Genomic DNA, 14,410 nt, shown 5'->3' with positions numbered 1-14,410 from the left:
CCCCCCCCCCCCCCCCCCCCCCCCCCCCGCTGTCAGGCCAGCATCCTCTTGCCTTTGCTGTCTGCAGCCTCTACTTTATTCTGCGGAGAAGCATGAACACGTGGGCTCGGGGCTGCTGGCTCCCATTTATTCTTATTCACCTCACCCAACCTCAGCTCTCGCTCTGAGGAGCTACGATGGGGGTGTGGCTGCCCATCCACAGATCTTCCCGTCCCTGTGTTAGGATGCGGTGAGAGGACAGGGACCTGCATGGATCCAGACCAAGGGGTCAGGAATTTCCAGTTTGTTCTGAAGACAGATGCAGGATATGGGCACAGGAGAATACACGGTCGGTGGTGGGGGGGTGTCTTCCAGGAGGTTGGGTGCCTGGGAGCAAACTCCCTGTCTCCTGCACTCTGTGGGGCCTAGGCCAGCATCGGGTGGCGGGTCATTCTTGGGGCCTTCCTATAAGCTCCATCTGTTGACTCCCACCTCCAAACCACGGTCTGGCTCAATGTCACTGCTACTCTGGGAACCAGGAGGGGCACAGGGGCCTTGGGGTCACCATTTGTTCCTGATTTTTTTTTTTTTTTTTGCAGGAAAGGATACTGACCTCAGGAGCCAGGTGAATATTTTCAAACGGGCTCTTTCCTATCTTGCCCCTAGCTCCCCCTCCCCGCTTCCCTGGAAATCACTTTCAGTGTAGCTGAGCACCCCCCAGCAGTCAGGAACTAGCTCTCTTTCTCTGAAAGCAGCGCTTGAAGGTGGGCCGACTTGGGACTTGCACCCCAGGGCTTTGAGCAGGTGTGAGACGGGGCCTCTCAAAATTCCCTGGCTCCTTGGAGGCTACCCTCTCAGCTGTAGCAGCAGGATGGGGCGCCCCGGGATGCCAGAAAGAGGCCCCACTGAGGAGAAAATTCCTCTCCGAGCGCTGCCCTGAGGACTCAGTTTTCTGCCTGCAATTTGGTGGAGCTTATGGCTTCCATCTTTAGGGTGGAATCCAGAGGAGTCCTTGAGTACAGAAGCACAGGGTCCTTGAAAACATCAGATCAAACGGATCAAATATAAGAGGAAAAATGTTGCCAAATCCACTGTGGCCGTGATGGCATTCGAAAATCTACTTTTTCTTAAGCCCAAAGGATGTAAAAGGCCTGTCAGCACTCAACCACTGTTCCTTAGTACTTGTTGCAATGAACCAATGAGTGAATGAATGGATGGATGGATGGGTGGGTGGATGGGTGAGCAGGTGAATTCTCAGCAGCAACATAACTATGCACGAGGGGCAAGGACTCCCACGATAGCGGACCCGAGAGGTCTGGACATGCCCTTCAAACTGTCTGGCACTGCACAAGCCCGCCCTGATGCTTTCGGGAGGTTTCTCGGGCTGTGTGGCGTTTGCACACTCTCCCTGCCGTCTCTGTCAGCAGCCCGCTCCATCTTTCCCTGACCCCAGTTTCCTACCGGCTAAAGTAGGCATAGAAATACATGCGGGCAGAGGTTTGGCAGGGACTTGTAAGAAATGTTATTTATGGATACCAGATGGCTCCTTTAGAGAGGACCCCAATTGATGGCCTTAACCGGGCTCTACTCCAAATGCCCCGATTTGTAATTTTCCCACTGAATTGTGTTAAGTGTGTGTTTCGACTTGGGCGGACAAGCAGGGCCGAAGTCGTCAGTCTTACCCGGCTGACACTCGGGATTGGGGTGGATGCTATTTTCCTCGTCTCCTTTCTGTCCCTTTTCTTTGTCTCCCCGCTAATCCTAAGTGGAGGGCAGAGGCGGAGGGGAGAAAGGGCGGGGGAGAAGCAGGGCGAGGGGCACACGGCGGCTCACTGTCCTGGGAAGCCCCTGCCCCCCGTACTCAGCAGTTTATGTGTTTTTCTAGGGGGCTGGCAGTGGACTTCAGCTCTGCGGGCCGTGCCCCGGTTTCCACTGTGCACGCTGGCCTGGGGAGTCCCGTACAAAAGCCCACAGATGCGGATAAATTACTGAGAGCGCCCCTCCTCCCCTGCCAGCTGGCGTGGAGATCCAGATGCTGACCTGGCTGAAAGAGAATACTGTGTTGGCGTCTCCTGATGCAGAGTTAAATGCTTGTTAAAGAAAAAAGAGTCTTGGCCGTTCCTTTTCTTCCTAATGTCTTCCACGCCCCCATCGGCTGCCATCCCTCCAGGTTCGGGCCCGTCGGGGCCTGGGGTTTGGGCAGCGAGGCTGAGAGGGCAGCGGGGTGCTACGCTCTCCAGAGTTGACACCCAGGCAGCCCCAATGTTGCTCAGTGACAGCAGATTGGTTAGGCAAGTCCTGAAAAGGGGGGAGGGACCTGATGCCCTGGGGCTCGGGTTTCTGTGCCTGAGGAGGAAAGGAATATGGAGCTTGAGCTGACAGGACACCAGGTAGCGAAACACAGATCAACACATTCCTTCCACGTGTCCGGGATTTACACTTCCACAACACAGGAGCGCAAAGAACTGCGAGAATCCCCAGGGCGGGCTGCCATCTTGGGGGGACAAGCGCACAGGGGCCAACCACCAAAACACCGAGAACCCAGGAGCCCCGCATGCAGCACCCGGTGGCGGCTGTCCTGAGCGGACACGGGCCCGCACTGAGGGCGCCCTTCAGACACACTGAGCTGGCGCGTCAGTGAGAAGAAACGATAAGCTCCTCTTGTGGCCCTTTCCAATTCTGCACTAGGTGTCACCATGGAGTCCACTGGGACAACTACCCGCGCACCCCGTGGGGCTGGCTTCTGCGAGGAGGTCAGGTCTGGGAGGTGCCACAGCTGCCGGGAGAGGGGCCAGCTCTGAATTCTGCTCCCGGGTCCCCCCCACAGCACCCTCCCATTCTCAGGAACCCTCCCATTCCCACCTTTCCCGGGCCTCCCTGGGCAGGGTTCGGGGTTCGGAGTTCCGCCGTGGCTTTCCTGACCCGCCTGGGCGCAGACCTGAGAGGTCCATGACGCTAATGGATTATGATGTCCTGGGGCTCACTTCTGTAGGAGCGGGGGTGCGGGCTGGCCATGCAGGATCGAGGCGCCAGCCTGGAAGCCCCCCCATGTGCTGTTGTTGGAAAGGGTCTAGCTTGTCACCCTTTCACAAGGCCATTTGCCTAAGTCAGAAAGTTTCCTTCCCTTTTTACGAGTCTCCTGTTAAGATGTAAATACATTGGGAGGTGTTGGAGAAGAAAGGGGGCTCAGAGAAATGGAACATAAGCTGGGGTTGGGGGCGGGTAGAGAAGTACAGGGAGAGGTGAGGAGAGAGCTCTAGTGAGGCGGGAAGGGCCAAAGACAAGCTTAACCAACTTCCAACATCACTCAGGATCTGCCCTGTTGGCCGCTGTACTTATTTTTTTCACAGGACATTAAACAATTAGAAATTGGTCCATAGGGTGCCTGGGTGGCTCAGTTGGTTAAGCGACTGCCTTCGGCTCAGGTCATGATCCTGGAGTCCCTGGATTGAGTCCCGCATCGGGCTCCCTGCTCAGCAGCGAGCTTGCTTCTTCCTCTGACCCTCCCCCCTCTCATGTGCTCTCTCTCTCTCTCTCATTCTGTCTCAAATAAATAAATAAAATCTTTAAAAAAAAAAAGAAATTGGTCCATAACCATTGTGAAATTTTTAGTATCGACATTGTAGCATTAACATTACGGCAGAGGCATATTCTCAGTATCCTTAGATGTTCTTGGTCATAGCCCAAAGGCCCTTTAACACTCTTAAATAGACAAGATCTTACCTAACGCCTTTTTCACTTTTTCACTTTTCACTTAGTTTAGAACACAACACAACACAAAAATGATCCCCGAAGGGGACAAAGCATACCACACGTCGTATGTGTCTCTGAGAAACTGTGGGAAAGCCATTAAGAAGAGCTGGCATTTACGAATTAACCAGGGATCCTGATTTCAGAATCATTTTGTTCTATGAAAAGCCAACCACCACGTTCACCCGGAAAGCCAGGGTTCAGACATGTGGGGCAGCTCGGAGCGTATATTGCACAAAAATGGCTCACTTACTTCCACATCTGTGAATTCAAGTGTTTTTCTACCATGGAGTTTAGTGCGAATCGAAAACGATCCCATCTTCTATCAAACACATAGTACCCTCGTCCCATGAGGCGACTCCCGAATGAGCAAAACTGTGAGGGGAAAAAACATTTTAATTTTGATTACAGGTTAATAAGCTAATATAAACCATGCAGAGAACAATAACATTTGCACAAAAACACACAGGGGTACAATTTTGCTCAAAATAAAGAAGCAAATAGTACGGAAGCCAAAAATACTTCTGTGGTGCTTTCATCTGTGCTCTAGATTTTCTGCAGACCCTCGCACTGGGGCTCAACCGTAGTGACATCCAAGTTTCTGTGGCACTGAGGGCTACCTTCTCTACACCCGGGATCCAGCCAGTCTTATAGGTTAAAAACAAACACACAACCCAAACCAAACCAAACCAGAAGGCAGGGGGATTTTCCAGCACTGCCTGCCTATGGTATCACCTGTCTTCTCCGGGGACTCGGGGGTTCCCTGCTTCTCATCGTGGTAATGGACACTTCTTGTCCTGATGCTGTCTGCCAACTGGTCAGAGCTTTCCTATCTGTTGTAGACAGAGCCACTTCACTTCCAGTGAGGCTATAAACTCCTTCCTTCCCCAGTCCTGACTTCACGTCCACCTCTCAGCACTTGTAGGCCGCCCTGTGACAGGTCACCATTACCATGCTTCCGTTCATGCTGTTCCCTTGGCTCATTCATGCTGTTCCCTTTGCTCCCTGTCTCCTTCCCTCTTCTCTTGAAGTCCCGAATTCTCCCCTCCTTGAGGGCCCTAATCAAGACTCTCATTTCCGGGCGCCTGGGTGGCTCAGATGGTTAAGCGTCTGCCTTCGGCTCAGGTCATGATCCCAGGGTCCTGGGATCGAGTCCCATATCGGGCTCCCTGCTCCTTGGGAGCCTGCTTCTCCCTCTGCCTCTCTCTCTCTCTCTCTGTCTCTCATGAATAAATAAACAAAATCTTAAAAAAAAAAAAAAAGACTCTCATTTCCAATGGTCCTTATGTGACCAGCCTCATCCCTCTGCGCTCCCACCGCACACTTATCACATGCTTTATTACATTTCACCTTGGAATAGCTACATGGCTGTTTCATGTTCTATATAAATAGTTTTATGTGCCTCGCTTGATTTTAAATGTATAAAAAGGCTGGAAGCCTTGTTTTCTTCTTCCTCCTCAGTATGAGGATGGTAGGGAAGGGATTTGGATTAAAGAATGGATTGGAGAGACAAGGTCCTACAAAATGTTTAAAGCAAATCATCACATTTAAAACAGGTGGCTGAAATATGAGCAGTAAAATGTTTAATGAGCATCACTGGATTATGATGTTAGGGCAACCAGAAGGCCAGCAGACAGAAATGCAAGAAGCGACCTCTGAGAAGGTGACATTTGGATGGTCTAGAGCTCAGGCGAGTCTGCCTAAGACTCTATAACTCACATCCAGCTTCTCCTCCTTCCCCCAGACCTCCCAGCAGCTCCCTGGCCTCCCTCCCAGACACAGTGATGGGTTTGGCACTCATTCCACAAACGCTTCCTGGAACCAGCCTTTGGAACGGTTCTTAGGAGGAAATGCAAGACCTTCCCTTTGTTTTGTTTCTGCTTAGGTTTGGAGGGTTTTGCATTAAAATTTTGTCACCCGTCAAACCTGGTACTCCTGATGAAAAACTCTTTCCTGCACTTTCATATCAAGTGCTTACGGACGGAGCAAGAAAATATACAAAGGGGGTTCTCCAATGTGGAAGCCAGTCCCCCGGCAGCATGTGGGAGGTGTTCCAGGTCTAGACATCTTTTCTTCCTTCGTCCTAGTTGCTAAAGACACCCTGAATGACCGTTTATGACAAAAAATGATTTAATATATCAACTGACCATGAGAAAAAGGACAAAGTTAGGAAATAATCCATAAGCTTTCCATTTAAATCAGCAAAACATTAAGGGCGTACAAATCCGCCATGCCCAGAGTTGAGCTAATCCACTGGAGCCTGGCAGCCTGTCATTTGGACAAATACCCTGTGCTCTGGAGTCCAGCCTTCCAGTAGAGTCCAGTCTCTCTTTCAGACTCAGAAGCTGGAGGCTCCCTACTGTCTTTGCTACCTATGTCCCTAATTCAATACAGATGCAGGGTTAAACGCCCAAGAGGCTCCCGTTCTCTGCCGCATATCGTGCCTTCGATGATGCTGCGGATCTTCCCTGCGCCAGCCACCGTGGCAGATTCCACTGGCTGCCAGGCTCATCCGCTGCCATCCCACCCGTACTTCTCCCCGCCTTTTCCTGCCTCAGGGAGCCGCCCTTCTGTTCTGGTATCTGACACAGAACAGGGAGCAGGGAAGTGGGGGGATCCCTTCCCAGAACCTTGAGATGAATCATGGCTACTTTCATCCTGTGTCACCGCAATCCCATCGTTTGGCGCCCCCAATTGGTGTCGGGGTGGGCATGTGAGACATTGTGCTGGACGGAAGCGGAAGCCTGCTGGGGGAGCTCACCGGAAGATTTCAAATGATATAAGATAGTCCCTTAGAAAAAGACTCCCTTTCTGTTGGTCCCTTTTCGCCCTTTGGAGAATGCTAGTGGGTGAGGATGTGACATGGGAGCTGTTGCAGGCACAGGGAGACCGTGTGCGACAGGCAAAGAGGCTTGCAGAGATCCTCGTTCAGCAGCACCATATTGCAGAGATGCTGAACCAAGCTGGCAACCACCTACCTCTGGACCTCTTGTTCCATAAGATGAATCAATGGCTGTAGTGAATACACTATATATGAGTTCAGTGTTCTATTCCTGGCAGTCAAAGGCATTCCTCCCTGTCCCTATTTCTGCACCGGCCAAGCAGCAAAGTCTCAGGCTATTGGTGAACCACAGGTCACCATCATCCCCAGAAACAGAAAGTGAATTTGGCCAGATAGAAGGGAGGAGGGACTCACTCCATCTTGTCGTAGGATTGATTTTTCTTTTTTTTAAGATTTTATTTATTTAAGTAATCTCTAAACCCAGTGTGGGGCTCGAACTCACAACCCCAAGCTCAAGAGTCATGTGCTCCACCCACTGGGCCAGCCAGGCGTCCCAGTGCAGGATGGATTTTCCCCACACAGCTCAGGACATCTAGGGATAGTCAAAGGTAACCTTGTAGAGCTCAAGCTGGGACCAGAGCAAAAACGGGCCAACGGGTCCCACGTTCCGGGCCCCTCTGAATTTGGCTCCGTGATGGTAGCACCAGGCAGTCCCTTGTTAAGTGCTTGTAGGGCAAACATAAACAAGCCTTCAGCTCATGCCTCCTTATATTTCCCACCTCGATTTCAATGACCTTCTGACCGGTCCAAAGTGGACTCTTTCAAGGAATTGGGAAGGAATTGTACCTTTGCTGATGTGAAATGCTTTTCCTCCTCTCCTCTCCTCTCCTCAACACACACACACACACACACACACACATTCTCTCTCACAGTTCTGGTGCCATATGGTCACACTTACTAATAACAATAAAACTCAGAATCAACAGGGGAGAAAGGCAGCTAGGGCTGGCCCCTGGCGTGCTGCTAAGACAGACGGTTTCCAAAGCAGGTGAGCTAGACGAACTCTGGAAACCAGAAGCTCCATTTTCAGCTGGGCAAGGTCAGCTCCCCAGTACACTTACACAGACACCGTTTCTCAGGCATTCTCGCTTCAAGGTGGACCACGGATACTCAGGGGTTTAAAGGATTATAACCAGTAGGGAACCTTCTGTGATCTTCAAGGGTAAATCGAAGGCAATCATTCACCCTCAGGGTAAACCTTTCCATCACCCCTGTTCTGGCAGCCACTCCTTAGGAACCCGTGCTGTCTGGCAGGAAGACCTAAATGCCTGCAGGGCACCGGGGGAGGGGGAAATGCATGGACGGAAACACGGTGGCCTACCGCAAGAGGTCTGGGGTGGTGGGTAGAGAAATGACAGTCTAACTTCTCGGGTTCGTCAGCTCCATCCATCTCCCCTTCATCACTTGACAGTCGGCTGGTGAGGTCACCTCCGGCGGGGGGCAGGGGGGGTTCCGGGGTGTAGCCACTGTGATTTGAAGATGTGCTGCTGCTGATGCTATTTGCAGATGATGGTCTGAGGGCAAGAGAGAATGGACAGCATGAACTTGGCTGAGGGAGGAAGACCCACCCGCTTGAAGGGGGCTCAGAAGGCAGACCGATCAGCTCTCTCGATACATCAAGGCAGGCGGGTCAATGGCAAATTTACACAAGGGAAAAATTCAGGCTGAGATCAGGTAGCATCAACCAGCTTTCTACAATGATCCTGTGGCGCTTAGGCTCTGCCCTGCTTAAGTTCAGGCACCAGGGAAAACAGCAGTGTAAGTGGAATATAAAATACAGTAATAGAGAATTAACTTCAAACTAGTCTTCTAATGAATTCAGTTAACAATTACTCATCTGTTTGCATGTAAGTAATTTGTACTTGCCATGTAGTTGCTTCTTTTTTTTTTTTTAAAGATTTTTTTTATTTATTTATTTGAGAGACAGAGGATGAGAGGGAGGAGGGTCAGAGGGAGAAGCAGACTCCCCGCTGAGCAGGGAGCCCGATGCAGGACTCGATCCCGGGACTCCAGGATCATGACCTGAGCCGAAGGCAGTAGCTTAACCAACTGAGCCACCCAGGCGCCCCGCCATGTAGTTGCTTCTTCCTGAAAGTGGAAACTGACAGGAAGATCAGCCAAGTAAACAACTTCAGACCAATTACCAAAATATCAGTCACGATGGAAGATAGCCCTGTACTTGTGTTTTGGCTACTAAACTATAGCTTTATGCAATTGTTATCACACTGGCATTGAAAAAGGTTTTGTCCCAGTGATGGGGCACAAGTCTCTTACTCCGCAGCCAGATGTTTCTTTTTTTCTTTTCCCATTTTTTTTTAAAGTAAGCTCTGCACCCAACGTGGGGCTTGAACTCACGACCCTGAGAACAAGAGTAGCATGCTCTACTACGGACCTACCAACCGAGCCAGGCAGGTTTGTCATTTTATGTTTTTTCTTTTAAAGATTTTATTTATTTATTCGAGAGAGAAAGCACTAGCCGGGGGAGGGGCTGAGAGAAGCAGGCTTCGTGCGGAGCAGGGAGCCCAACACGGGGCTCGATCCCAGGACTCTGGAATCATGACCTGGGCCGAAGGCAGACGCTAGAACGACTGAGCCACCCAGGTGCTCCAGATGTGTTTCTTAATATCAAGCCACATGTAGTTTAATTGTATCTTCTGAGGATGAATGTTTCCATTTAACTTTTGACAAGCCACCGGAACCACAGGCCGGCATGGTTGGCTTACGGTAGGTGCTGAAGAACCATATTTCTCAAAGAAGGAATGAACGAGTTCCTTGTGTATGAACAATCCCGCAGATCTCATCTCCATGAAGGCTAAGCTTACAGAAAAGCAATGTCACAGTAGGAAGCACTGCATGCTTCACGAGCAGCAAAAAAACCCAAACAAGGCAAAAGCAAGAACAAACCAAACACATCAGTATCAGTAAAAGACTTAGAAGAGGTAAGTTATCAGTTGTTTTTCCTGCTTCTCCATTTTCATCAGGTGATTGACCGGGGTGAAATACAGGGAGAAAAAGAAGTTCAGGAGGAAAAAAAAAAATCCAGATTTTTTTTTTTTTTAGATTTTACTTATTTATTTGTCAGAGAGAGAGTGAGCAAGCACAAGCAGGGGGAGCAGCAGGCAGAGGAAGAGGGAGAAGAAGGCTCCCCGCTGAATAGGGAGCCCGATGCGGGGCTCGATCCCGGAACCCCAGGATCATGATCTGAGCAGAAGGCAGACGCTTAACAACTGAGTCACCCAGGCACCCCAAAATCCAGATCTTTAAAAAAGAATGAGTTTTCTGCCTTCTGCTTTGAGAGCTGCCCCTTCGAGCAGCACGAAGCAGCACTGTTGATTTTCTCCCTTCTCCCTCATTTTCACTCTCAATTCTCTCCAGGTGTCAAATAGCTGATTCAAACCAGATCCTCAAAGCACAGTCCTTTAGGGCGCCTGGGTGGCTCAGTTGGTTAAGCGTCTGCCTTCAGCTCAGGTCATGGTCCCGGGGTCCTGGGATCGAGTCCCGCATCGGGCTCCCTGCTCCTTGGAAGGCTGCTTCTCCCTCTGCCTCTCTCTCTCTCTCATGAATAAATAAATAAGATCTTTAAAAAATAAATAAATAAAATCTTAAAAAAAAAAAAAAAGCAGAGTCCTTTAAAAGCAAAACCACCTCGGGTCATGATCCCAGAGTCCTGGGATCGAGCCCCACATCGGGCTCCCTGCTGGCTGGGAAGCCTGCTTCTCCCTCTCCCCCTCCCCCTCCCCCTGCTTGTGTTCCCTCTCTCACTGTGTCTCTCTCTGTCAAATAAATAAAATCTTTGAAAAAATAAAAGCAAAGACACAAAGGTGGAAACAATCCAAATGTCCATCAATAAATAGATGAATGGATAAAACATAATATGGTACATCCATACAACGGAATATTAGTTAAGTCTTAAAAAGGAAGGAAATCTGGACACAGTTACAACACGGATGAACCTTGAGGACATGATGCTGAGTGAAATAAGCCAGTCACAAAGGACAAATATTGTATGATTCCACTTATGTAAGGTACCCAGAGTAGTCACATTCACAGAGACAGAAAGTAGAACAGTGGCTACCAGGTACTGGGGATGGGTGCAGAGTATCAGTATGGGAAGAGACAAAGTTCTATAGATGGATGGTGGTGACAGTTGCACAGCAATGTGAATGTACTTATGTCAAGAACCTGTATACTTAGAAATGGTTAAAATGGTAAATTCTACATTATGTATATTTTGTCACAATAAAAAAAAAAAAAAAAACCCACAAGAAACCAAAAACAAGGCCACAGGTAGTTTTTCAGTGTTACTATAAGAACTCTGTTGGTGTGACAATTCATTATTGACTATCACCTTCCTATATTTATGAAAACAAAGATGCCATTCATTCTGCATGTTCCAAGTGTATAGTCCAGAGAACACATCACTCAGGTGCATTCCCAAATACCTACTCTCCTGTATAAGAAGGGGCAACAAAATTATTGCCTACTTACAGCTGAAGACCCAAACACTGAAACAATTTTGATAATGCTGAAACATATAAAGAAAGAAAATGGCATCCATAATCCTGCCACTCAAGATCAAGTGCTATTACCATTTTGATTTATATCCTTCCAGATTTCTCTACTGTGCATACATGGGCACATGCATTTTTAAGCAAGAACTGGATCACACTGTACATACTATTTTGAGACATGCTTTTTTTTTTTTTCCAGCCTAGTGATGTTGTAGAGATCTTTCCATGTGTAGAACTATATCATTTTTAATATTCCCCAATATTCCACAGTATGGATATATCATAATTTACTTAACTAGCCTATGGATGGACATTGACATCATTTCCAAAATTTCTAGCAGGCTCTTTTTGAGGCCTTCCCCATGGTGATAGGGCCTCCTTGTCCTGCAGGAGATAAAAGTGAGCTGTATTTTGTTAAGTGTGATTAATAGCATTTTGGTTATACAGGGAAGTATCTTTACTTTTTAAAGATGCATTTGGAAATCTTTAGAGGTGAAATGCTATGATATTTGCAATTTACCTCAAAATGTATCACTAGAAAATGTAGATGAAATAAATATAATTGCAAATGTTAATATTACAGCTGTTAAAACTGGGTATGCAGGTGTTCATTTTATTATTCTTTCTACTTTTCTGTACATGGGAAAAATTTCATAACAAAAATTAAAAAAAGAAAAACCAGAAAAAAAAACCAGAAAGTGAACTAGTAGTACAGATACGTGTAAGGAAGTAGCTGAAGAACTTCCTGTTACATGGGCCACATGGATCGGACACACTTATCTCCTCATCCTCCCAAAACACTACTAAAATCACAGTAAAGGGATAAAAAAGGCATGGCCCCGAAGAACAAAGAGATCAGCAGAAATACAGCGATCCTTATGGTGGTTACTTCCCAGCCTCCATTTACCTCCCAAACCAATAATGGAAATCTCATTCATCTTGCTAATGATTGGTTTGGAAAAGGGCATGAGAAATACATAAAAAATTTTTTTCTGGGGGGAGGCTGCCAAGATTTTCCTCATTTTTAAAATGGGACACAAGGAAAAAGTGGTCTCCACCTTCTTCTGGATGTCCCTGGAAGTGCAGCAGCCACCTTGCTATAAACTTTGAAGATGAAACCGGGAGACTAAAGAGGATGGAGTAAAAGAAAGGCAGGGAACGAGAGCCGATTCCTCATCTTTGGGGACTGGTGCCCTTTCACCTCCGGACTTCTTGTCACGTGTGATAAGAAAATTTTTAATTATTTAAGCATTTAGTAAGACCAGGCCCTACCCCTTCCAATCAACTCTCCAACAAGAGAATAAAAATTTACTCTCCAGAGAAACTGAACTGGAGAGACCCTAGACAAGGGGCTGCCAGGCTCAGCAGAGATCAGGAGAGAGGCACAGGGCTGGAAATAAGGTGACTGTGGGCTATCTCTAGTCAAATCCTTAGTGGTCATTCCTAGAATGCCTATCACCAGGCACATCACCAGGGAGAAGTCTTACCCTGAGAAACTGAATGGCCCCAGAGAAAAGTCTTCTAGATCTTGCCTTTGGGAACCCTCCAAAAAAAGGCTGATTGGTGACCTGATGACCTTTTTGTTGACAGTCCCACACAAAGACTTCCAATCAGCCTGTTAGCACTTCTCTTCTAAATGTGAATGGTTAGGGATCGCTGAACATTCCTGGAACATCTCCATTATGAGACTGACCAGCCAAACTGAAACAATTTTGCATGAACACACATGAAAGAAATGAAGATAATGAAGCAAAGAGGAAAAAACTAAAGAACCTATCCTAAAGATATTAGAATGGTATTACCTCTGCAAAATGACAGTATCTTGTAGGATATTATAAGAAGCAGTCATAGGATGGGGGTGCCTGGGTGGCTCAGTCGGTTAAGCGTCCAACTCTTGATTACGGCTCAGGTTAGGATCTCAGGGTCTTGAGATCAAGCCCCACATGGGGCTCCCGGCTCAGTGGGGAGTCTGCTTGAGATTCTCTCCCTCTCCCTCTGCCCCTCTCCTCGCTCGCGCATTCTCTCTCTCTCAAATAAATAAATCTTAAAAAAAGAAGCAATCGTAAGAAGTTCTTTTTATCTGAGAACCAGATCCCTAAGATTTAAAAAAAAAGTGAATCATAAATTGGTTATTTCATACACAGTTTTGAAGGTAAAATAAAAGAAAATCTTTCAGAAAGTATAACAAGACATTAAGAGAGCAGGAGAAAAGAGGTAAGAGAATGAAAAGATCAGAGCAAAAGGTCCAACATCCAACTAATGGGAGGTCAATAAAGAGAATAAAGACAATAGTGGGTAGAAAATTAGCCAAGATGTAACATACAAAATTATCCCTGAGACAGGTGTTCACAGACTGAAAGGATCTACTAAGTACCCAGTACTATGAATGAAAAAAGACCCATACTGAATGATCCTGTGAAACTTCAGAGCCCCAGGTTTCAGAGATTAAAAACTAGTCATATGCATAGAGAATGATAACAGACTTCCCAATAAGAACCTTTGGTGCTAGAAGCCAATAAAAAATGTCTTCATAATTCTGTAAGGAAATGATTTTCAATCCAGTTATATACTCAGATTGTCAATTAAGTGTAAGAGGAGAATAAAAACATTTTCAGGTGTGTAAAGGTTCTAAAAATTGACCCCCTTTGCACCTTTTCACAGGAAGCTGATGGAGGAGATATTCCATCAGAATAAAGGAGCAAACCAAGAGACAGGGAGGCAATGGAACCCAGGAAACAGGTACTCTAACACAGAGTGGGTAGAGAGACCCCCCAGGACGGCAGGAACTACTGGTTTTCTTTCTAAGTCTTTTGGTTCTATTCGACTTTTGAACTATGTGCCCATTTTACTTTTATTTTAAAAAAAGTTTAATTATGGAAAGAAAAAGAAAAAATGGTTGAAACAATAAATTCTAATTGCCAGATAAAAGAGAGATGAGGGGAGGAGAATCCTACAGAGCGAAGTTGAGCACAGAAATTTGTGTCTAGAGCGGAATGGGCTCTAAGAGCAGACACAGAATCATGAATGATGATGCACATGCAACCTGAGAAGAAGGAGCTCTGAATTTGTTCCTTTGCAGGCTTGTTTCACTCAAGATGTAGGCACCCTCCTGGTGATAATGGAGTGAGGGATGCTTTCAACACTTTCCAGATCTGATCACTGTACCCCAGGGCAGAACCTGAGGGAAGGAGTTTGCTGGAACCAACCTTTGTCTCAGAAAAACAAGGCTTGGTGAGGAGTGATGGAGAATGGGGCAACTAGTCATGAGAGTGTGTTGAAAAAGTCACTCGAGTTTGTTAAGCTGCCATCACCCGCCATTCTCCATTTA

The 14,410-nt window shown here is 47.3% G+C and overlaps 1 protein-coding gene across 6 annotated transcripts in view; it reads right to left on the bottom strand.

Moving 5' to 3' along the window:
- Positions 1 to 14,410, bottom strand: part of ATXN7L1 (ataxin 7 like 1) — a 232,862-nt gene that overhangs the window by 6,832 nt on the left and 211,620 nt on the right. For all 6 annotated transcript variants that reach the window (XM_035020375.1, XM_035020377.1, XM_035020376.1 and 3 more), the window contains 2 exons: positions 7,893 to 8,085; positions 3,983 to 4,104 (listed from right to left, as the gene is read on the bottom strand). In XM_035020375.1, the coding sequence (XP_034876266.1) occupies positions 3,983 to 4,104; positions 7,893 to 8,085 (315 nt within the window). The remainder of the gene's footprint in view (positions 1 to 3,982; positions 4,105 to 7,892; positions 8,086 to 14,410) is intronic.

The sequence above is a fragment of the Mirounga leonina genome, unplaced genomic scaffold (assembly GCF_011800145.1).
Source record: "Mirounga leonina isolate KUSES-001 unplaced genomic scaffold, KU_Mleo_1.0 Mir_174, whole genome shotgun sequence".
Lineage (NCBI taxonomy): Eukaryota > Metazoa > Chordata > Mammalia > Carnivora > Phocidae > Mirounga > Mirounga leonina.
This window is presented reverse-complemented; position numbering and strand designations above follow the sequence as displayed.